Raw genomic sequence first — 23,965 nt, 5'->3', positions numbered from 1 at the left:
CCAATGTTCAGTATGTGTGTCATACGTCAATTCATGTGTCCCAACATATGTTCTAATTGACATTGTGGATAAATCTCTGCTTGGATTTATCTTGTGGTCTGATTCTTGGGGTGTAGACGTTCCTCCTGATTACATTGGGTCCTCTAGTGCCTTGATCCCTTCAACCCCCCAAACCAGGATTAGATTTCCACAATGTAATCCTGGTTTTACGGCCTGGGGTTCGCACTACAACCCCCAAATGTCTTGATGTGATGGTGATATTGTGGAAGTCTTACAGTGGAAAAAAGCAATCAAGTGGTGGTTTGCTGGTGATTTGTTAATCTTTTCTCAATAAGACTGAGGAAAGAGAGGGAGACCAGTAAGAGATTTGCTCTGTCTGGGCTGCTGCTGCTGCTGCTGCCACTGCAACTGCTGCTACTCTGGCTTCCTGCCTCTTTCAGGCCGAGGCAGCCATTTTGTGTCAGCCAGTCTGTGTTGCTGGAATAGTGCTGGTTCTCAGTTCACATTGAAAAGCTGAGCTGATCTGAAAAACATAGTATGCTTCTTTTTCGATTCCTAACCAAGGCCTTCTTCAGCTTGGAAGGGGAATATTTTGTAAAGTGATGCATTAATAATGAGGTGCAGCCCTTTAGACACTGCATAGTAACAGGACAAAGTGATGCTAAGGCCTGGGTTGTAGCAGTCTAGTTTCAGTCACTGTTTCAATTTATCTGAAAACTTCAGATAAATTGAAACAGTTGTGATCCAATTCATTATGCCAAAAGTGCCTGAAAAATTATAAATAATAATACTAATCATAATAATAATAATAGGATCTCATGTATACTTTCAGGGTTTAAGCTGCAATTTATATCATACTACATTATCAACCCTTTATTTTGATGTGGAGGTGATAGGGTCCATCTCAGTAAGCCCTCCCATCTGTGCACACACACACACACACACACACACACACACACACACACACACACACACACACACACACACACACACACACACACACACACACACACACACACACACACACATATGCACTTATCCTCTCCAGAGGCAGGTACGCTGCTCATCAGTGTCATTCTCCAGGAGCTCAAATAGTTCCTTATCTGTGTGAAAATAGCAGCGCTGTGGTAGCAGTATTGTGTGCCCGTGCAGGGCCTGAGCAAACACACTGTCTATGTAAGTGATCAGTCAGCCCATTCAAACAGGCCCCATAATGGGCAGCATCTTCCAGCCGTGTTTGCTCTGTGTGTGTTTTGTGGCTCTGGCGTCTGGCAGATGGGCCATCAGGGATTATACCTGCTAATGAAGAGAGGTGGAAGAGTATAGAAGGTGGGGGGAGTGAGGGACTGAAGGGGGTTTATTACAAGTTATGATGTGACCGTGCGAAGGACAGGCCACTGACAATGCTACAGGTCCCCCATTAAACTTCTCATGAGAATGGATGTGTGTGTTGACAGTAGGACCAGTTTATGAATTCTGGCTTATGTGTTCTAACTTACTTTATCTGACTTTATTTTCGACTTACATGTTGTTGACTGTAAGCTCATACCTTTTGCGATGCAGATGTTAGTCTCATTAACTTGCATTTGCAGCATTAGCAAATTATTTTAAAATATTTTCCAAAGTTCCACTAACACAGCTTGGAAACAATTGTTGTTGGGTTCTCAGTTCTCATCCCTGGTTAACTGGTCAGTGCTCACAGCAGCAACTGTGGTCAGTTTCATTGTGTAGGTGGGTGCAGGGCAGAGTGTTTTTTTTTTCTTTTTTTTCTTTTTTTGGGGTGGTCATTGAGGTTATGACAGGGTAGCCTGGGGCCCACAGACCCATACTGGACAGAGATACACAATGTCCAGCCCTTCCAGCATGATTACACGAGGCGTATGTCCAGACAGGATGGCCTAATCCCTTACACCCCCCCATCCCGACCCTGCCCGTACACACTTGTCCACAAGCACTCCCCCCTCCCTCTCCAGCCCTTAACATATGGAGATGGGAGGAATTAGCACAGTGGAAGAAAATAAATGAGTTAAAGCAGCCAGCAGCTTAGAGCCCACAATATTCTTGGGTGACCCGTCTGTGAGTTTCCTAGAAGTGAGGCAATCGTGGAGAAAAGCCTTGCCTCCTTATATTTTATTCTTTCCCCTCAGAAACATGTAACAGCAAAACACCATGCGATTTTACATGTGAATGCACACTCCACTATAATTAAATTGCTCACATGCACTTGACATGCATTTATACCTCTGATTAGGGATGGACACAGGTAGAGAAGAGCAGTATACGTTGTTTATAATATACACAATGTTCAGGACCAAACCACCCACAAAGCCAGAGCCTGACCCCGACAGGCTCCTCACGTGACCCCACCAATGCACCCCAGCCCCAGATTCAGCCCAGATCTTGTTAAATAGGATTACTCTGGCTACCTGCCATTCAGTGGCTTGGACAGGACCTCTTATCTCCTGTCTTCAGATGGCTGCCAAGAACAACATAATGCACAACGACCTACATTAAACAATACTACATGCAGGTTTTGAACTGGCTTATATCTTATGGCCAGTATAGGTATTGTCTTCCTTCTGCTGATACCCATGACTAAGTGTAGGTTACTAGGCCACTTACATGCATAATTGGGATCTAATGACAGGCCTTATGGTAAAAGGCATTCATGCTGAAGCCAGTTAAATGTATTGATGCCGGCCATGGCCAGTCGTGTGTGTTTAAGTTTGTGTGTGTTGACACTAATCTATCTCGTATAGGTTCTTGTTTTTGCGTGCAGAGCTGTATGCATATACACTATGCTTTATAAAACACATCTTAATTTCCTACCATTGCACTCCATCCTTTACACTAATACACATGGTTTGTCTATGTATTTAGTAGGATGTGGCCCTGAGAGAGACTAGAGAGAGAGCCGTGGAGTCCATGTCCTCCAAAGCACATGTGACATGTCTTGAGCACCCTCCCATACTCTCCCTCGAAGCAGGGACACCAATTCAGTGGCGTAAGAGGCTTTGTAGTCAAATCCCCGGTTGATCTTCATAAAGTTTGTGTCTTACAATTAAGTACAGATGGTTTGCAGCTGGTTGTAAGGCTAGTAAATAACTTGGGCCTCTATTTTCGCCAGGGATTTGGTAGGGTAATCCCTCTCTCTGACAGTTTACCAGATTCAAATGAGTCCGGGCTTTGCTTTCCTTCCTCCACTTCTCCAACCGTTTTTTCCTCTCCTCCTATCCCCCTCATTCCATCTAAAGCGCCTTATCCTCTTTTGAATATACGATCATGTAGGGGGAGAACACACACGACATTGCTATCTAAGAAAAGGGACGTGGGTGATGCAAGGATCTCGCTCAATTACCCCTTAAAATCCCCGTTTCAATCTGAGCGGTCCATAGTGTAGGTTGGAGTCAGTGTGAAATTTTCAAGGACTTGACTGACGATCTAATTCTGTTATTCTCCGGAAGCCGAGTCTTTAGAATAATGAATGTAAATAGTTTCATAACTGGTTATGGGTTTATTACAATACAGGCTTCTATAGAGAGGTTTTATATACTGTTTATTAAACAGTTGTAAATTGCCTGTCTTCAGGCACCGTACCCTCGTGTTTTGAAAACTGATATTACCTGAAAAAAATCACTGTACAAAAGTACACAATGACATTATAAGTATAGCTTAGCATCTCAACAAATCTTCATTGCTCAAATAATGCATGTCAGTGTGCATAGACGACCCTTGTTAGGCAGATCTCTCTCATGGGACCGCACTGGGGCCCAGAGGAAGGCAAACCCTAATGAGTACACAGTTAGGCACTCACACATCCTGAAGGAGCTGTGATCATTGGATGGTGAAGAGCAAACAGTCCCTAGGAAACAGCTTGACCCTGCTGCTCGTTGTTTCCCCATCCGGCCATTCCTATTATTCAAATATATTTGAATAATATATCCGCTGTAAGTGGAAGGAGCCAGCACAGCAACACCTCATCTGCATAAGACTGTAGCTAACTGCCCTAGTAGCGCCTCGGGACACGAACAGATGGGAGCGTTTAGCAACCTTACCCACCTACCCCTCTCACCCAAAAAACACACACACACACACACACACACACACACACACACACACACACACACACACACACACACACACACACACACACACACCAAAACCCACTCACAACTCCTCCACCTCTTCTTCCCCACCTCTCCTCTAACCTTTTTCTCCCCTGCACCCCTACCACTCGCAACCCCCCCGCCAAATGTTCAGTTAACCTGTCAGATCTCATTGCCCAAAATTCAAGATGCCATATGCCTCGCTCTGACTTCTAACCCCCCACCGCTGCTCTTCCCTGTCTCCTTCATGGTGACATGAAAGTCCCCCTTGAAACATGAGGATGTCTCTCCTGTGCTGTTTGATTCTGAACGCCTGGCTGAGATCACACCGATTGCAGACATAGCTTGTCTTGTATAATAAAAGCAGTCACTTAGCGTTACATGACACAGTGGGAACACATTTACCGCAGCCACATCGATGAGACTTTTGCTGATCTACCTGAGTAGGTACATCAAATAATAAATGATGACAATAAATGCTCTGCCATCCTCAGTTTGTAATATGCTGTGTCGTAAAGGGCAAAAATGACTGATGTGTGCAACATCCATCACAGACCACATGTGGTCTCATCAGCTGGTTGATGGATGGATTTAAAGGTTTCATTCCTGACTGAGACTGACTGATTGTTAAAACAAGTGTCCAATAAACCCCAGCAGCCTAAGTTCTTGCCCTGTGTTATAACATCTAATAACATTCTCTTCTGCAAGCTTTGGCAGTCCTGTCTAGTGAATTCCAGGCTATTTGCCCTTGCGCTGAGGGCAGCTCCCAGCAGGCCTGGCCATAGTGACAGTTTGTTGTTGTTTATAAGGTCATCCCCACCATAGGGGGCAGCATATTCATTACACCCACCCCATGGCTCTGTTTGTCTCTGGCAGTCTGTTTCTCTGTGGGCTCCTGTCATAAGGTCAGAGGGTATTCACTATCATCCTCCTCTTGTCTTCACAACAGGCCAGGAAAGTCATAATGCCCCTGGAAAGGGTTAAAAGGTCAATTGGCCTCATATAAGCAAAAAATTCCAAGTTTATATTGAGAAATGGGGAAACATCTGTAATAATCAAGTTGTCTAGCATGCAGATGTGGCAAAATTCAGGTAGATCATTGAAATTAGAGCGGCAACAACGAGTCAACTAATCAATTAACAGAAAATTAATCAGCTATCAGCAACTATTTTTTAAAATCAATTAATCATTTTAGGGGAAATTATGTAACTTTTGAGGGTAAGAACAACACATTTGTCTTTTTAACAATGAATAGTTGAATTCACAAGCAATAAAGTGCCCCCTTTCTGAGTTCAGCACACTCAGGGGTTATGCTGCTACAGTCTTACGTGTTCTGGTATGACCAATAAGCTAATGTTAGTTAATGTTAAGTAGATATTTCTGTATATAACTGACATTACTGACATTACTATTTTGTCGACATTATTAGTCTTCTCTACTTGTGCTACTGTTAAACTGTGTTTTGATATTTACCATTATCCCTCATTTGGCAATTGTGGCCGAAGCGGCTACTGTTCAACAAAAGGCCGTAAGTGACATTTACGGAATAATAACTGCTAAAGCAAAGTTTTATAGTAGCACAGGTAGAGAATAGTCATCAAATCAGTGAGCTGATTCAACAATGTCAGTTATACAATAAGTTAGCTAACTTTAGCTAACATCAACCACAGTAAGCTACTTGTCATACCAGACTATATAAGGCAGGAAAACCCTTGAGTGTATTGAATCTAGAAATGGTGCATTTCGTCACTTAGAAGTTCAACTTTTCATTTGTAAGCGGAAGAATGTATTATTTCTCTTTTCAAAAGCTACATAGTTGCTTTAAGTCATTTATCAAGCAAAAAGGTTAAACATTTGATGGTTCTGGCCCCTCAGATGCGAGTATTTGCTGCTTTTCTCTGTTTTAAGATAATAGTAAACTGAACATCTTTGGGTTTTGGACTGCTGGTTGGATAAAACAAGACATTTGATGACACCAGCTTGGGTTCTGGGAAAATGTGAAAGCCATTTTCATGCTCGGATCCAGCAGTTGAACCCCAGCAGTTAACATTTATCAGTGATAAAATTCAATCTGAGAAACACCTGCTACAGACTCAAGCACGTAGTGTTCTGAAAGAGAAACAGAGAGAGAGAAACATAGAGTAAGGAAGTGTCTGGGAGTAGGAGCAGCAAGCTAAGTGAGGTTGTTAGGAGGAAGCGCTGACAGTCCAATCCCGCACAGCGACCATTCAAAAGACAGCTCCTTTTGTTTCTGCCTCCCTTTCTTCTGCCATGGTAGAAATAGAGGGTGAATCTCTGTGTGTGCAGTAACCCACTGACACCTCCCTCTGATCTGCCTCCTGCACTCTACCCCCCCCACACACACACACACACACACACCTCCACCACCACTACCCTCCGCTGCATCCCTTCATCAGTGCTCTCCACCTTCTCTCCCTCTGCGGCTCAATCTCGCTCTCTCTCTCCCTCCCTATGCATATGCCATTGCCAAAGAGTCACTCTCCTGGTTGCCACAGTAACCAGCTCACCTCTCTCTCCGTCTTTCGCTCTCTCACAATGCACCTAAACAGGAGAAACGGTCTCATTCTGAGTGAGACAGGGAGAAGGGGAACTGGAGGGAGGCATATTTCAGATTGCTGTTGCACAGTTGTTTTCCTTTCTACAGTTCTTTTCTACGCAGGCACCACAGAGCGAGGGGAAAAGAACGGGGAAAAAAAACAAACAGGAGGAAATAAAGACATAAAATGAAGAATTCTGATTAAGAATACTGGAGACCACGTGTACAGAGCAAGCGGCGCTAGAATGACAACCTTTTTCATTCTTAGTTTACTGCACCAGTAGCACCGCTGCCAACCAGCACTCCCAACCTGCTCTAGCCATATTACCCCATCCCCCTCCTCCATATCAGTCCTCCCACCTCTTCGGCTCCCCTCTCCTCTGCCTTGTCGTCTGTGAGTGGCAGTCAGGTGGTGTTGGTGGTGGTGTTGGAGAGTCTGCTCATACAGCATTGTGCTTCTGACAAGTCATTCAGCACCTGGGCGCTCGCCCCGTCTGTCTGTAACTGTCTCTCCTTCTCTAAATGTGCCCAATCCCCAATAACACCCTCATTACCTCCTAATTACCCTGGACACAACAGCAACTGGTAGCACGATCACAAAGAGAGCAGAATGTAAATCGCTTACATTTATTTAGACATTATTTGTGGCACTTTTTTCCACTGGGTGGTGGCATGTTAAATGCCCCCCCGTCATTGTGGTAATTTAGAGCAATATGGTAATAGGGGTGCTGATGGCTATTTCATCTCTCACCAGCCGCTGTTTTTGTCCTTTCATGAGCCGTTGTCGGCTAAATTACATTGAAGGTTTAATTGGGTATTTTAGATTACTGGCTGATGAGTGATAAAAATCAGCTCAGTGATCATTGATTATCACTTTTTAGAGCATGCATCATAAATTAGACCATCACTGGCTTTTTTTTAATTTTGTTGATGGTTTGTTCACATCAGTAATGGTTGTACATTGTATTTTAATTATGATCTTTGTTTATTATTTATTATTTAGAAAGGATTTTTCAATAATAAATCAGAAATTTTAATTGAAGTGTGAATACACGGTGGGTGTAATTTATTTGGTCTAAAGCTTACTAAGACTCAGATTTAATCTGATCTTTGGGACCGAATGATACTCAAAATACTGGATCTAAATATCTATGAATATAAATATGAATATTTGACAACAATTCTGATATTTATGACCAGGCATAGAAAACATCACAAACATTAGTGTATGTTAATGTGAAATATTTCTCAAATTTTCTTTATTCTTAATATTTCAATATTGGTATCAGCCATAAAAATCCAGTACTGGTCAAGCTCTAATCTAAGTCTTTTCTTACTTTCAAATAAGATTCTTTTGCTTTTTTATGATCTTCACTGATACTGATGATAAATGAAAAATACAGTGATGATAAACATGATAGCCACACTTTGCCGTGCCTAAGTGATAACCATTAGAGATCTGTCTGCAGTAAATTGCTGTACCTGTCTGCAGGGCACAACGTGATTTGTGTTTTATTAAAAGCTGAAAGTCCATTGCATTTTTTATGTAACTTAATATTGGGATTATTGGTTTTAGTATTATTAGTAGTAAGGGTCGCACACATCATTTTCCCTAGTACAGTGATAATCTTTCAGCTGATCGGTGTACAACCTCACTCTCTCTCTCTCTCTCTCTCTCTATATATATATATATATATATATATATATATATATGTATGTATATGTATAGATCTGTTAGTAGTTTTTTTATAAATCCCCTGCCTTTTTCTGTTTCACCATCACTAATACAAAACATGAACATGGTGAACATGGTGAACAATATACCTGCTAAACATCATCCTGTTAGCACTGTCATTGTGAGCATTTTAGCTGATGTAAGGTTTAACTCAAAGCACCACTGTGCCTCTGCACAGCCTCACGGAGCTATAACATGACTGTAAACTTAGTCTTGTTTAACTGTTAGCAGTGGACCACCAGAGTAGACAATGTACATAAGTGGCATGGTTTATTTAAAAATGCTGGTCCGAACAGTCAACTAATTCTTTAAAACAATGATCCTTCTCTCGAGTGTCCACCCATCCATCCATCTGTCCCTCCTTCCTCCACCCATGCAGGCTGATGTCTGGTGTTTATGGGCCCCCTCAGCGGGCGGGGTTGTTTAACGAGGGCAGGGGGACAGTGCGGCACTAATTGCTGTGTGTGATTTATACCAGGCTGGGACCAGGCAAGAACACAGGCAGACGATGGTACTCTGAGAGCAGATGCTTTGCCCAATATTTACTTAACCCTCCACTGGCGGGCCTGGCACTAGTGCCACTGATGATGTGTCTGTGGGGAGTCCTTTCACTGCGCACTGTGATGTATAGCAGCAGGGCTGGGGCCGTGTTTGGGAACTGGCTCAAAGTGCTCAAAGTGGGAGTGTAAGCCATATGGGAAGGTAGATTGGAGCAATTAGAGGGAGGAATTTGATTGGTCTCTTGATAATTTGGCTATCCAGGAGGAATTGTTGCTAGGTGATGTAATCACCAGCCTTTTTTCAGAATAGTAGGATTTATTTATTTATTTATTTTGGTAACTGGGTTCCCGCAAGGATCCTTTTGCTAAATATTTATAACAGAAATATATAATATTTATTTCACCACCAAGTTGTTGTTTTTTTTTTTTTGCATGGATGACCAGAGGAGTCCTTAATTGTGATTAGTAGCACATTCAGAGTGGTTCTATGTTGAGCAGCATGATTTGTACAGTGCCGCTCTTCTGTCATGTGTTAGCAGTGACAGACACTTCCATCCCATGCCTGTCTGCCTGGCTCATCTGGAGTGATAGTCTGAGACATCTTGGGGTTTGCATTCCGCAACTCAATTAGTCAGACCTCAAAGAAATTAAGCAGCAAAAGGTGCCAAAGTATGCTCCTGAAATAGATCAGTTCAAGAAGTTAAATATCCAAATTTTCACACTTTGTTTGAGCTTAATGATCATTAGCACTTTAGAGAAACAAACATTGGATCATGTTCAGTCCATTAGCAGCTACATGCAAGAGCAAGACGATGGAAGGGAAAGAGGGGTAGAAAATAAAGGAGGAGAGCCTGATTCCGTCTCCACAGCAACATTGATTGATATTCTTCAGGTGGAGCAGCTGTCAAGCGGCCTGACCACTGCAAGCTAATGCTCTGCGGGGAGAGGGGGGAGGGAGGATGAGGAAGGGGGAGGAGGGAAGGGAAACACCAAGGAAAAGACATGAGATGAAAAGCAAGGAGACAGAGGGGACAGTGACAAAGAATGAGAAGGGGAGGGGAGGGAGAAAGGAGAGATATTTTTATTGTGATTTTGAGCCATTGTAGGAAAGGTAGAGGCTGCTGTGAGAATTCGATTACATGGCAGTCGAGTCATCCTGTAAATGAGGGGTGTGTCTTCGTTCTATCCACTGGGGATGTAAGGGGGATAAACGGTGTGTGGAGTCAGCTTGTTAGAGACTTCTCACTGGAACAAGATCAGTTTTGGTTCCTTATTATAAATGTGTTATTATTCAGTATGTGCCATCTTTTTTGAATGAGGTTATGCTGCAGTTTATTTAATTGTAGACTTTTTATGTTCTTGTGCTATATCATTTTGATTTCCTGCAGCCCTTAACCTAAATTCACTGTAATGTGACATTTCTCACCCAGATGTCAACCGATACTTATACATTTTTTCATTTTTTATGACACAGAAACACAGAACAATGATCTACTCACGGCTTTTGTCCAAAACCAATAGGTCCTTGAATCTTCCTTAAAAAATCATATCTTTCAAACACTAACACACATCACGTCTTAGTGATCACATGCAAACGCACAAGTGCGTCACTGTGCAGGTTCCTCTAAATGTGTGCAGCTTGGCCATAAATATCCAGCTGGACTAATAAATGAATGTAGGTCTCAGTGAAACGACCTTGTAATCTAATTGTTGCTACGGCGCATTCTGAAACCTTTACAAGGAAGTTGGTCAAAAGCCAGTCCTGCTGAGAGAGGAGTATCTACCCGCAGGCCTCAGTCTTTTCTTTGTGCTCATGGAGAACACATGAGAACACATCAGCGACCATAATTACTCCAAAATGTATACAGAATTCAATTACTCCAACAGATCCTTATAAATATTGGGTGTTTTTGTGACAACAGCTTTTATTTTCATTAGCAGGTAAATCAGGTGGCAGTTTGTATAAACAACGTTAATAATCTTGATAACTAGCTGTTATGAAGTGGTGAAAAGGTGCATATTTAGTCTCCCTCCTCTCTGTCTCTCTGCATCTTTTTCTGGGCCATTGTATGGCGTGTTCGGTACATAAGTATTCATTTCTTGAAATTAAATGCTGTGAAGAAGTAAATAATTTACAAAATCTTGATTCCAGCTTTGCATTGATAGACACTGAAGTTTTACCAGTGTAAAATATGTTATATTTTTGAAGTTTTGGGTAGTCAGAAACGATAAGAGGGGAGAAATGGTAATATATTATTATTATTGTAAGGCAGTCTGTGAAATTATATAAATTGGATTTTATGGGTGTCTGTGAGTCAGTCACAGATGTTTGGATTTATCAAGATTCCCCAGTACTATAATGTAACTAGGTACATTTACTGAAGTGCTGGTACTTGTATTTTATTTCAGTATTTTAATTTTATGCTATGTTATATTTCTACTCCACTACACCTCAGAGGGTAATTTCTACTCTACTAAGTTATGCCCACCCAACCCAATATAAGATAACTAGAATTAGCTCCGCCTTGGCCAGCTACAACTTTAAAATACTGCCTTCACATTAAGTATCAGTAATGATATTAATCCAATAGTATAGTATATTATACTGTAACTCTGACAGAGACATCTTGCCTGTACTTTTAAACTTTAAATTTATATTGTAATATTACTACTCTAACTTAAGCAACCAATCAGAATACCTCTTCCATCACTCAGTAGAACTGTGTATGTGTCATATATAAGAGATCTTTTTATGATTTCACTTGTTTCCAATACATTTTGATATGGTTTGGATAAATGAGACACTAGTTTGGACTAGTTTGAAATAAAGCACTACATCAGGAGATCGGGGTAATGTGACTTGATTCAAGAAAAGCTTTAAAATAATCTGATTTGCATTGGAGATTAGTAAAATTATCTTGCTCCATTGGCAGGCTCTGACCATCTTTTTATGGAAAAACTAAATACAAACTAAATACTAGAGTAAATGTCACGTCAAGATGTAGTTTCTGCAGTCTTGTAGATGTAGGCTGTAGCTCCGGGCCATGATCAGACAGGGTGACTCATTAGAGAGCAGCATGCTGTCTCTTCACTTCCTTCAACATAATCACTGTAATGTGGTTTGCAGTTTTTCATTTATAGACTTTCATACTCACAGCATGTCACAGTGGTTTTAACCTGTCAGGATTTCTTTGTTGAATTTTGGACTAGTCCCATTAGTAAAAAAAAAAACAAAAAACAGTTTGCTCTATTAATAGATCAGTAATGTAAGTCTTATGCAGAACAGAGAAAGACAATTTTCTAAATGTTTCGCTCAATTTTAAAATTTTCTTTTAACAACTTCTAGTGTTTAACAGTCTATGCCTCCGTCTTTATATACCCTTTCACCCTCTCCTTAAGCGTAAAAACTGTCCTGATTTCCATTGATGGATCTGTGTCACAGTGTAAATGTACTAAAACAAGCTGTTTAGGTCTTTCGGTAGTTCAGCACCATGGAGAGCTCCACTCAAAACGACTACAAGGAGGTCCAGTAGAATCTGCTTCATCCTGCAACTGGAGATTTGAAACAAAAAACCTTTGCTTCATTTATTTTCTTCTTTTATTTAACTATGCAGCATCCCTGAAATAGATCCCTAAAATCAGTTTTAGATCAACGCATTTTGGTGCTCTTCAAGTCCTGCTGTGCTATCTATTGACCCAAAAAGAGTACCAGTTGACCAGATTACCACTTGAAAATGACAAAAAGTCTTAAGTAAAACATTATAAACTTGTAAAGCATGTAAAAGGTTCACAGTTTATAATGTTTTATAAACATTATAAATTGTAAATCTTTTACAATTTATAATATTTTATAAATAATAATTTATAATTTATTCAATTGAGATTATAAATCATAATTTATGTTTTACCTGTAAATTTCCCAATTCTCACTCTTTTCACTCTTTACTAAAGTAGCCTACTTTTTTTCTATACCTTTGTCTTTCTCCTCTCACTCCCTCCTTCCCTCCCCAGTGTGGCTCCTGAATATTTAATAAGCCTGAATTACGGAGGCCCTCAACAGTAATGACGGGAAAATCAGACAATTAAAGCAGAAGGGCTGCAGCTTTAAGTCTCACCTCCCCCAGAGGAGCCAGAGATTATTTAAAGTGGCACACTGTTTGATTATCTAATCCTCCTCTTGCCCCCTCTGCTTTACTCACAGAGCGCGAAGCCTGCTCCACTTGCCACCGCAAATTACCATGAAACACCAATGAGCGCTGTGTTTAAGTCTTGTTCCATAAGCAGGAATGCCGTGCCATGAGGTCTCAAGGGAATGGCACTGCGGGAGTAACTCTTTTACACTCAGGCTATCACAGTTTAGCAAGGGCTTGAAGGTCTGTCTTGTTCTCACTCAGGAAATGTAATTAATAATCATGTTGTGATGTACACATTTACATGAAAACCACATTACTTTGCATTGAAAAGGGCCCTTGTGTGTGCACAAATATCATTTCCACGTGTGTCTCTGTGGTATTGAAGAGCATGTTGGTTCCAGTTGATACTTCTCTTCCCAGGTGCCACAAAGGGTATTCAAGCTTTTCCTTTTTTTCTTCAAGCATGAGTGAAAGGGGGAACGAAATAGCGAGAAAACATTGTATGGGACCCACCAAGATAACCCTGACCTGGCACATTGCTCTTTGAAGTGAAAAGCTGCCGGGCTGGAAACAGGCTCAACTCTTTCTTGCTCCCAAAACAAAGCCTGTTTTGTTGAGGGTTTGGCGATAAGTAGAATTGTTTTCAGCTTGACTTATTATCCAGGCAAAGTGACGGATTGTGATTGAGTAGATAGTAATAGCTTCCTTAATGCCTGCCAGTGCAGCACACACACACACACACACACAGACAGAGGTTCTCATAGACCGAGAGATGAATATTCATGATTATACAGCTGAGGCTCAACACTGGCTCATTTAGTGTTGGCCAGAGAGAAGCCAATGATAGCATTATAAACACACAACCATCAGGGATTTAATAGCTCAACTCCAGTACTGGCTAATTACTGCGCACATGCAGTCACACACACACACACACACACACACACACACACACACACACACACTGCTGATAGAAACACACAGGCACAGATTTGAAAGCTATTGTGATGAGATTTCCCTCCTCAGTTTTGACATCAGCAGACAAACATTTGTCTGATAGAAAAAAGTGCTGCAGCTGCCTCAAAACAGTCTAGTCGAGAACAGAGACGTCCTGTCATAGTATGTCAGTGTCTGTCAAATGAATCCTTTACAAATAAAGTCCATTCTTACACTGTCCATTGTTTAATTGTGTTTATATTTGATGAGATGGAGTTTCATTGGTCTGTCTACACAGCCAATTGTGCCTGCAGTTTGGTGAATATAAGAGTAGTAGTTGTCCACAGTGTCCACCACTGTTGCTCTCATATTGTGTTGTCATGGCAGGTGTTCCAAATATGTTATTCCCAGTTAGATAAAGTAGAATATATTCAATATATTCACATTACCAACAAAATAATTTATAAGCAAATTACTAATACTGTTCAAGATGATTACAAAAGGAATAGCTACCATCCCAACTATCATAATATTGTGTTTCATAGAGATCTCAGATGTCTTGGAACATCACTCTGAACACAGACAGTATCTAAGATCTCCCTTCCCTCTAACACGACAGAGGAATGTGGGGCAACCATGAGGCCAAGTGCCTCAGGGTTTAAGCCTCCCTTTCGCCTCCTGATTTAAATATCGTTCAACGTCCATTTGCATCTAGTTTTAATAGCGGTTTATTCAGTCAAGCAGAAGATGACATCTTTATCTGTGGTTGACATATGAGGCCGTTAGCCTCAGGCTAGCATGTGTCTAGTTAATGAGCAGAGGGATGCTGCCACTGATTAGGAGCGGCACTAAAAAAAAGCACAGCCTCCTACTCTGACTCAACTCTGTAGCGAGCAGATACTGTAGATAGCCCAGATGGGTTGCTTCAGATTTGTACTCCAGGTGTGATGAGAAAGTAGGGCACATGCTTGGTTTATGTGTGCTTTCCTGCACTCCTGCATCTCTGTACTAAATGTGCTTCAAACTCTTTACGGAGAAGAGATTTAATCTTATTCCTGACATCAAACAGTATCATGTATACCCTTTTTAATTGTCTGTGTACGGTTTTATGGTACATTATGGTACAGTATGTTTAGCATAGTCTGGCTTAGCTCAACTCTTTGATTGGGTAAGCAGCAGCTTGTCTGAAAAGTAGAACCATATACCTTTACACTGTTGAGTCATCGTTGTTTTGTGGGAAAAAACACCACCTTTTCTAAAGCCCAACCTGACATCTTCTAATGTGTTATTTTGACTGAGCCAAGATATTCGGTTTACTTTCACATAAGACAAAGAAAAGCAGCAATTCCTTACATTCGAAAACGTGGAACTAGTGCATGTTTGGAATTTTAGCTGAATAAATGACATAAACTTATTTCATTGATTATCAGAATTGTTGCTGATTAAGCTTCTGTCAGTCAACTAATAGATGAATCAATTAATTGTTTCAGTTTTTCGCTTCGCCTCCACGCCCACTTTCTATGCACATGCACTATGGACGATGGTTTTAAGTATGTGTATTACATTTAATTTGTGATATTTTACATGTACTTTTAAATCTGTGTTGTTCATGCCAGGCTAACTCAGTGTTAGAGAAGGTAGCTGAAGGTGTACCGTATTTCCTTTGATTAGAGCTACAAACATTCAGGAAATGAGCCAGGAAAATCCCACAGATGAGCCTCTGCATGCATAGACAAATAAGATACTCACAAGATTAACTATTTTATTTATATAGCTCAAAAGTTACCCGAAAAGGGCTTTAGAGTCTAAACAGCATATTACACTCTCTGTCCCTCATTTCAGAAAAGGAAAAACTCATAACAACAGTAAAATTTAAATATAGAAAATCTAAATGAAAATTGACAGGTAGATTGTAAACATACAGTACATGAAGAATAAATAGGACGATGAGTTAAATTTCCGTAAATCAAAATATCGTTTTCAAAGTGAGACATACAGTGACCAGGATTGAGATCCAGATTTTGGCTCAAGAATCTCTGTAAGTGCTGCGCTATATTATATTCTTCCACATGTCTGAGCATTCAAACATTTAACTGGACAGTATAGGTGTATGTGTTTTCCACCTCTCCACCATTTACACCACTGGGAATATTGCTTGCTAAGCGAATGGTGGGCAGTGTGTTGCCATGGCAACCCCAGCAGCTGTCAGTGTGCCTCCTGTAAGAATGACAAATGATTTTTATTAGAGGGGTTCTAAATTGGTGGGATTCCCCTCTCCATAGAGATGCTTATCCCAGCCTGATCAAACTGGAGCCATCCTGCCAATAACTCTGACCAGGCCTAATTACAACACAGGCCTTCCTGGCCTCATCATACACTCATTATTACTCACAGACTACACCTGCAATTCTGGCGCCAGACAGTGTGTGACTTTCTCAATGTGGCGTTGCATATGGCAGTGTGATGGTTGCAGTTTCAGAGCATCAAAAAGACGGTGCTTGCTAAATTTTCATGTTACTAATGAATTAAATTGGCAGTGTTTTTCATAAATGGAGAGATGCAATAATTCATTTTGTACATTTGGAACTGTTACATAAACACATCATCTTAATCCATCATCTACCAGTCACATGTATTTGTATTTATGTACTGCATTTGTTTCTCTGTGTAATCCCAATAACAGAAATGATCTCTGTGTAAATTGTAGCTTTGAACATTGTTTTGTTGAATAGTGTTTGCATATATATATATATATATATATATATATATATATATATATATATATATATAGTGTTTGGGAAAATCCATGAGTTTTGTTGCAGAAAATGCAATCATGTCAGTAATGCAGTGTATCAGTAATATTCTCCTAACACACACTCTTATGGTGTGTTGCTCAATTACAGTCATCCAGTATTATTTTGACTTACATCTCCAGTTGTCCGGTTCAAGTGAAAATACCTTCCATTTTCAAAGGGATATGTATTTGAAGTGTAAAACACAAGCTCACACACCTAACCAATCAACACACACTCTGGAACATTTTTCATTTTTCAACATCAATTCTAGATGCAGATGGCTGAGGTTTGTTAGTGTGCAACTGCAGCTTGGATTATTATTTTTTTTTTTTTATGTCAAGCTGCATGACTTAACCTTGCCAAGGTTACGATGACACTGTAGGCCACAGCTGTCTCCAGGCACCACACTCCACTCACTAATACACCCCAAGACAGTTGTACAGTGGGGACACTGCCAGCAGAGTGATGAGGAAGCAGTTTTTATCTGCATTATTTCGCTGACTCCATGGGTTTCCCCTAAGTGGCATTCAGACTGTTGGCGTTGATAGGTAAGACAATTCTGGGTTCTTCAGAGTCAGAAAAGTGCAGGTAGGGATGTTCAACGTCATAGGATCAACTGATCAGTTTCTCAATTTTTCTCAGCTAACCAAAGGAGTTGGTGGTACCATAACAACATTTTCTATTTTTGATTTATGTACTCAGAGGATTGTGCTGCATGCAAACCTTTGCACAAATAAGGTAACATACAGTATACATGTTCTTGTTTTTCATTGTCACAATGTCTTTCATTGTCACAGTGTGTTATATACAGTATACAGTATAAACAATCACTAAAGCTTATTAGGTTTCATTTTGATTTGAGGAAGACAGACAGACTGTAAGAAACTGAGGCAGAGGTACTGGGTTCCTGTTGAGATCTGTCAGACAGGGCTGACATTTTTTTTTGATAATTGCTCTGCCTAGCCATGATCAGGATTAGCATACGAAAGTTGTGTCTTTTTTTTCCTTCACTGGGAGCGCATAGCCGTAAGCTAATTTGTAAGTCATTTTAGATGACAGAGAGTGGTTGTATCCCAGAGGTGCTCTTTCCCTTTTGATCTTTTATTTTCTCTCTCTCTCCTGCGCGCTCTCTCTCCTCTCCCTCCTCCCATTTCATCTTTCCTCCACTCATGTCTCAATTATTGAATATTGAAATGACTCAGGGAGCCAAGGTAACTTTCAGCTAAGGCACAGGTTTCGGCAAGAAAACAATGGTCAAAGTGCTTAGCTATGTCACTATGTGTCACTGTGTTCCTCCTTATCAGAAAGCCTCCTCTCTTAGTCCTTGTCACATGTTAACCTGTGTGTTCAGTGATGACACATCCACACTAGTGCAAACTGTCCTTAGTGAAAAGTGTAACAACAGCATTATAATATGGACATGACTCAGCCTTTTCTTACTATTTCTATTATGTCTCACAAGCAACTTAGGTTTCAGTGGAAAAACTGCAAAGCCTCCCAATTTGAATGGACAAAGAATCTACTTGCAGGCTCAGTGTGGCTTATATGGGGATTAATTGAAGCTATTGAGTGTGGATCCACAGAAAGGGACTGTTGTTTGTGGTACTATTGATGCCAAAGCAGCTGGGTGGGCCAAGGAAAGGAAGAGGAGACGACTGAAAGTCCAGCAAGCCACCTGGAGTGATGTGAAGCCATAGTTTCAGAAGTATACACTAATATACACAGGTGTGGACACAAACACATGCTCATATGTCTAGTATGCACACACACACACACACAAACACACACACACACACAGTCATATACGCTGAAAGAACAGAGGAGGCTGTCTCTCAGGCGGTGTTAGTATGCAGTAGGTGGAGGAGACAGGAGCAGGGAAAAGCATAGTAGAGCGCCTTCAATCGTTATTATTGACCATTCCTCCATGCGGCAGTATGCTGCATACACACATTCACAATCACTTACATGCAAACATGCATAGAAACACATACAATACGTTCACACACACTTTAATACACAAAAACACAAGTCAATGGGATTTGAGATAACTGCAGTGGTACGAGCAGACACAGAGACGCCCTCAGCTTACAAGGACATGCAAATACAGCACAGTACTGTAGGCCTGCAGCTCTGTGTGAGACAATCACTTCTGTTTGTTGGTAGTGAGAATGAGCTGGTTCATGGATGAATCAAGGAGACAATCAATTACAATGACCCTGTTGAATACCAACCACAACCACCTTCAGTTCTCATTGCAATGGTCTAATCTGCACCATCTGAAAAATGTTCTACTCATGTATACAAGTGTTAATTTACCTCCTACCCCTGTAATGTGCAGAATCTACTGATGTCAGAACTCTTACCACTGCAACGTTTGTAAAAGGTAAAAATTCAACATTTCAAATTTTACGGCAGTTTTTCTAGAGGCACATTACACATTTTCTTTAGGTCAGGAAGCAGCAGCAGTACAGAAGTTTAGGTTCAAACATTTGATGACGATGCACAGTATTTGTACGATGGAGACAGAATAACAAACAGCAACGAGATGCTATTTTACTTTTCGTTACCTATTGGTTTTGGTAAAGAAAGTGTGAGGTGTCAAACTCTATTTTATAGAGACAAGAAGGGATTGTTTAAAAAAGACACTGATGTTTGACGCTGTTGCATGTAAAAGTGCAAACACCACATCACATCAGTATATGTGGTCAATGGAAGGCTTCAGAACCTAGTTTTTAAACCTATATTTTAACTTACAGGATTTGTAATGTATTTATACATCAAACATATACCTAAAATCCTGTAAGTGAGAAATTCAGTAATAATCCAGAGCCAGTTGGATTCACTGCTAATAAATTTACACATATAAGCACGTGTGAGTATGAGTATGTTTCTGTTTTAACGTACATTTAAAAAACAGGCGTACTCCTCTCTCCGAACCCTGGCCTTTTGTTACAGTGACAGGCAGTCTGTTCTAATGAAAGTTCCTCTCATTCATAAGACTTCCTTGTCAATTTTTGATGCCAGGCGACATGCAGAGGGAAAGAAAGGAAAGACATGAGAGACAGCCTGTATTTCACTTTCCTTTGATATCTGCTTTCGCTGAAAGCAAAATTCAAATATGATAATATTTTGTGTCCCGTCTCTGTGTAAAGTGATTAAGGACTACAGACACACACATATGGGTGTGTACTAGCTCCCCTGTTCCCCTCGTTTTACCTCTTGTTTTCTGTCACACATGAGAGCAACTCGACCACAAGCTGAAAAAAACCCTTCAGGATATCAGATCCGTGGTCTCTCATTTCTAACTAGGTCAAGACTTGCTCACAGTAGCATCCTCAATATCCTCCCCTGTGTATTCCTCCTTCTCCTTCTGCTTTCTCTGTCCACAACTTTCTTACTGTAACATTACTGTAACCTGTAAATATGTTGGGAGTCATTTTTGTCTATCTGTAATTCACTCTATCCACTGTCTGCAACTGTAAGAACCTCAAAGACTTTTTTTCCAAAACATGTTAAAGATTTAGCTCATTTTGGGCTGAAAGATTTTTTTGTTATTTTGTCTCTAAGGCAGCAGATCGGATTTCTTGAGATTTTCAAAACATAAATGTAGATATCAGATGAGATCAAATGTAAAGATCATAGGCTGCACATTTTTACGCCTCCATTATTTTAGCATGCGCTTGTGCACAGGCCTGTAAAAGCAGGCTAAATCTGTGTTAAAGTGTAATGAAAGGACTTAGAGTAATTCAACAGCCAATAAATTCTGCATTATGATATCTGTACCAATATTGCCAGAATGCCCCACCATGCAGCGGCCCCATTTGATCCCAATCTAAGATAGGCTTCTCCATCATCGCTGACACGAAGTACCCCAGCAGCCACCAGCTACAGCACACATCACTCCTCATAAACACTGACTACCTCTCTCTACTTCCATGTGTTCACACAAATTAGCATAACATTAGCATGATATTAGCACATCCGACCTGCGCAGCCATGCCTTATCAAAGCGCTCTGTGATCCCTGGCTGCCTGCGCTTTAGTCTGGAGCTGAGAAATAGAGAGAAACTGAGAGAGAGAGAGAGAGAGAGAGAGAGAGAGAGTTCCCCCGAGAGAGAGAGAAGAGAGCAATGAGCTACATGATAACGAGCTGTGTTACACTGCTACACAACACACAGCCTTGTCACTGCGCCTCAGAGCTGTGCTGAGCTAAATGGGCTGCAGCAGATGTTTGGTGACTACAATCACACAGCGCTGCGTACCTCACTTGACTTGCAAATATTTGCTAAGGGACTTCTATATTGGATTTTCCGCATTTTTATTCTTCTAGAATGTGTAAGGTAGTGATTCCAGTGCATAAAAATGAACACACACACACCACATTTTCTTCTCCAACGCATGTAAACTGTAGAATATTATTTGTTATAAAATGCTTGCCATCTCCTGGAATGAAATCCAGAGGATATTGATCCTTTGTTCATTCGTTTCATGTGTCAGACACAGTGTTTCAGACACCATCCATTTTTCATCCAATTTTTTGTCTTCAGAATGTGTATAGTGGTGGTAATTCTATTGTACAAAAGCAAATATTCACACTACAGTTTATTATTTCTTTTTATAAAACTCGCATTGCTTCAGACAATTAAGCAGAGTGAGGAGTCAGTGGGTATAAATGAATGATGAGGAAATGATGGATTATGCACTCTACTGAGAAGGCTGTCTGCAGGCAATAGACGCTTTTAAAGACGTGTGTTTTGTAGTCAATCTGCAAGCTACAAATAGCTTTTCCAGAGTGTTCAACGTTATACTGATTAACCAGAGGCAATATGGAGTACTCACAGGTCACAAAGGTGACATAGTTGGTACTGATTGGCCCATAGGCAGTATGGAATGTTCATGAGAGCTATCATTTTAAAATATTGGCTTTATTGTTTCATTAAGGCCTGTACTGTAACTGTTGCAAATTACATCAGTAATGTGCAGTAACCTAATATGTTTCATTTATCTATTTATTTCCAGTGTCTCGGTTTCTCATCACATCCACTGGAGCCCTGTATATCCTGGATGTGCAAATGGAAGACGGACTGTACAACTACAGGTGTATGACACGCCATCGGTACACAGGAGAGACCCGGCAGAGCAATAGCGCCCGCCTCATTGTCTCAGGTAAGAGGAACACCAAAACTTTCAGTGTTATAGTAGTTTAAGAACGTTCTTTACCATATACTTAACATGATATGAAACAAGTAAACAAATGGATATAAACATATATAGGACATAAGACATTGAGACATAATATCTGTCTTCAAAACCAGTCTAAATGTATAATATGCATGGGACCTTGTTCTCTTTTTAGTGTTTCATTTCATTTTTTAGTTTAACTGTTGATTTTGGTTGGTTTCAAAAATGGTATATGCAAAATGACAGAGGACCATACGGAAATGAATTCATGCTTTTAAAAAAGATCTAGATAATGTGAATAGAACAGAGAGTGACAGGAAAAAAACACATGAATTAAAGAGATGATGACATGTGATAAAGGTCATCAGAACTGTGCCAACACAGAAAATGCCCTCCCTTACCCTAAACCATTTAAAGGGACACTCCAACGATTTTACACATGAAACTCATTTTACTAGTCTCGAGGAGTATTTATCAACCTATGAAAACAGTTGTGTACTGTCTTTTGTTGCTCTGAAGCTAGAGTGAGGTGATTGAAAGTCATAGGAATTTACGCACAAAATAGACACTAGACATAATAGCCGTTAGCCAAAAAAGGGATACTTAAAAACATTAAATTCTACACACTCATCCCAGTTTATACTTACAGTGTTACATGATATGCATCACAACTTGGGTTTGGAAATTGGTCAGAAGTGATCAGACAACAAAAATAACTTAAACCTCTGTAAACTATACCCCGTTCTTCCTCCACAGACCCCACCAACTCAGCGCCCCACATCCTGGACAGCTTCGAGCGTCGTGAGGTGATGGCATCTCATCGAGTGGAGTTGCCCTGCAAGGCCTCCGGTCACCCCGCAGCCAAATACCGCTGGCTAAAGGACAACCGGCCACTGGAGCCCGACACACGCTTCAGACAGAGTGTGACAGGCCTGCTGATAGAGAGAGCCCAGCCAAGTGACACGGGGACGTATGTGTGTGAGGTGTGGAATGGCTACGGCAATGCTGAGGTGGTTGGCAGGCTGCAGGTAAAAGGTTAGTGCCCATGGGTTGTTGGTAAATCACTGGGGTTGATTTGTATCAGTGGTATGATGCTTCAAAACAGGGGAAAGCAGGGAAGCTATAGAAGCTGCCTCATATTTTTGAGGTACTACAGGTAGCATATTTAACATTTCACAGGTAAAATAATTATAATACCTTGGTAATACTACTAAAAAAATTAGACCAAATATAACTCCTTGCTTCCTACCATACAGAGCCCCTGAAGGTCGTGGTGAGTCCGAGGAAGGTGAAGGGAAGCGTAGGAAGCCAGGTTTCACTGTCCTGCAGTGTAACCGGTTCCGAGGAGTACCAGTTGTCCTGGTACCGCAATGGAGAGCTCATCTACCCCAGTAACAGCGTCCGCATGACAGGCCAGAACAGGGAGAACCTGGTCATGGCTGGTATGGCCAAGAGCGATGGAGGAGCCTATCAGTGTTTCGCCAGACATGGCAAGATGTCCGCCCAGGACTTCGTTCAAGTCATACTGGAAGGTCAGAGTTCACAATGATCTAAGAGAGTGTGGGTGGTGGAATAATAAAGTATTTTTATATGGATAAGTAACGAAATTAGCATGTATTAGCATGTATTAGCATGTATGTGAATGCAAACTACATGTCTGTATTTTCATGCTCTAATCTAGGCTGTGCATGTGGTATCGAGTGCTGCAGTACAGCTGAGGTTCAACCCATTTTATTAGATTTTCTGAAAGAGGCTTGCAAACTGCTACATGAGTCGAGATTGCTGACTGCTTCCCATGACCACACCGATATAAGGAGAATATTGATAATCAATGATGTTTTGGAGCCACAGAAAGGAGCTGTATTAATCTGCTTTATACTCTCATTCAGCTTTTTATACTGCAGACAAGAATGTATTGCAGTGAAAATGCGAATCTGAATTTTGAAAGGATTTTTATTTTAAAAAGGCTTCAGATAAGATTTTGTAATTATCTATAATGAGAGCAATCAGTGTAGAATAATAA

General features: G+C 40.7%; 1 protein-coding gene across 4 annotated transcripts in view; it reads left to right on the top strand.

The window, feature by feature from the left end:
* The window catches only part of dscama (Down syndrome cell adhesion molecule a), a 66,466-nt gene that overhangs the window by 12,056 nt on the left and 30,445 nt on the right, over positions 1-23,965 (top strand). For all 4 annotated transcript variants that reach the window (XM_040150650.1, XM_040150648.1, XM_040150649.1 and 1 more), the window contains exons 2-4: positions 21,781-21,927; positions 22,699-22,977; positions 23,199-23,474. In XM_040150650.1, the coding sequence (XP_040006584.1) occupies positions 21,781-21,927; positions 22,699-22,977; positions 23,199-23,474 (702 nt within the window). The remainder of the gene's footprint in view (positions 1-21,780; positions 21,928-22,698; positions 22,978-23,198; positions 23,475-23,965) is intronic.

This window comes from Xiphias gladius, chromosome 17, assembly GCF_016859285.1.
Source record: "Xiphias gladius isolate SHS-SW01 ecotype Sanya breed wild chromosome 17, ASM1685928v1, whole genome shotgun sequence".
NCBI lineage: Eukaryota > Metazoa > Chordata > Actinopteri > Istiophoriformes > Xiphiidae > Xiphias > Xiphias gladius.
This window is presented reverse-complemented; position numbering and strand designations above follow the sequence as displayed.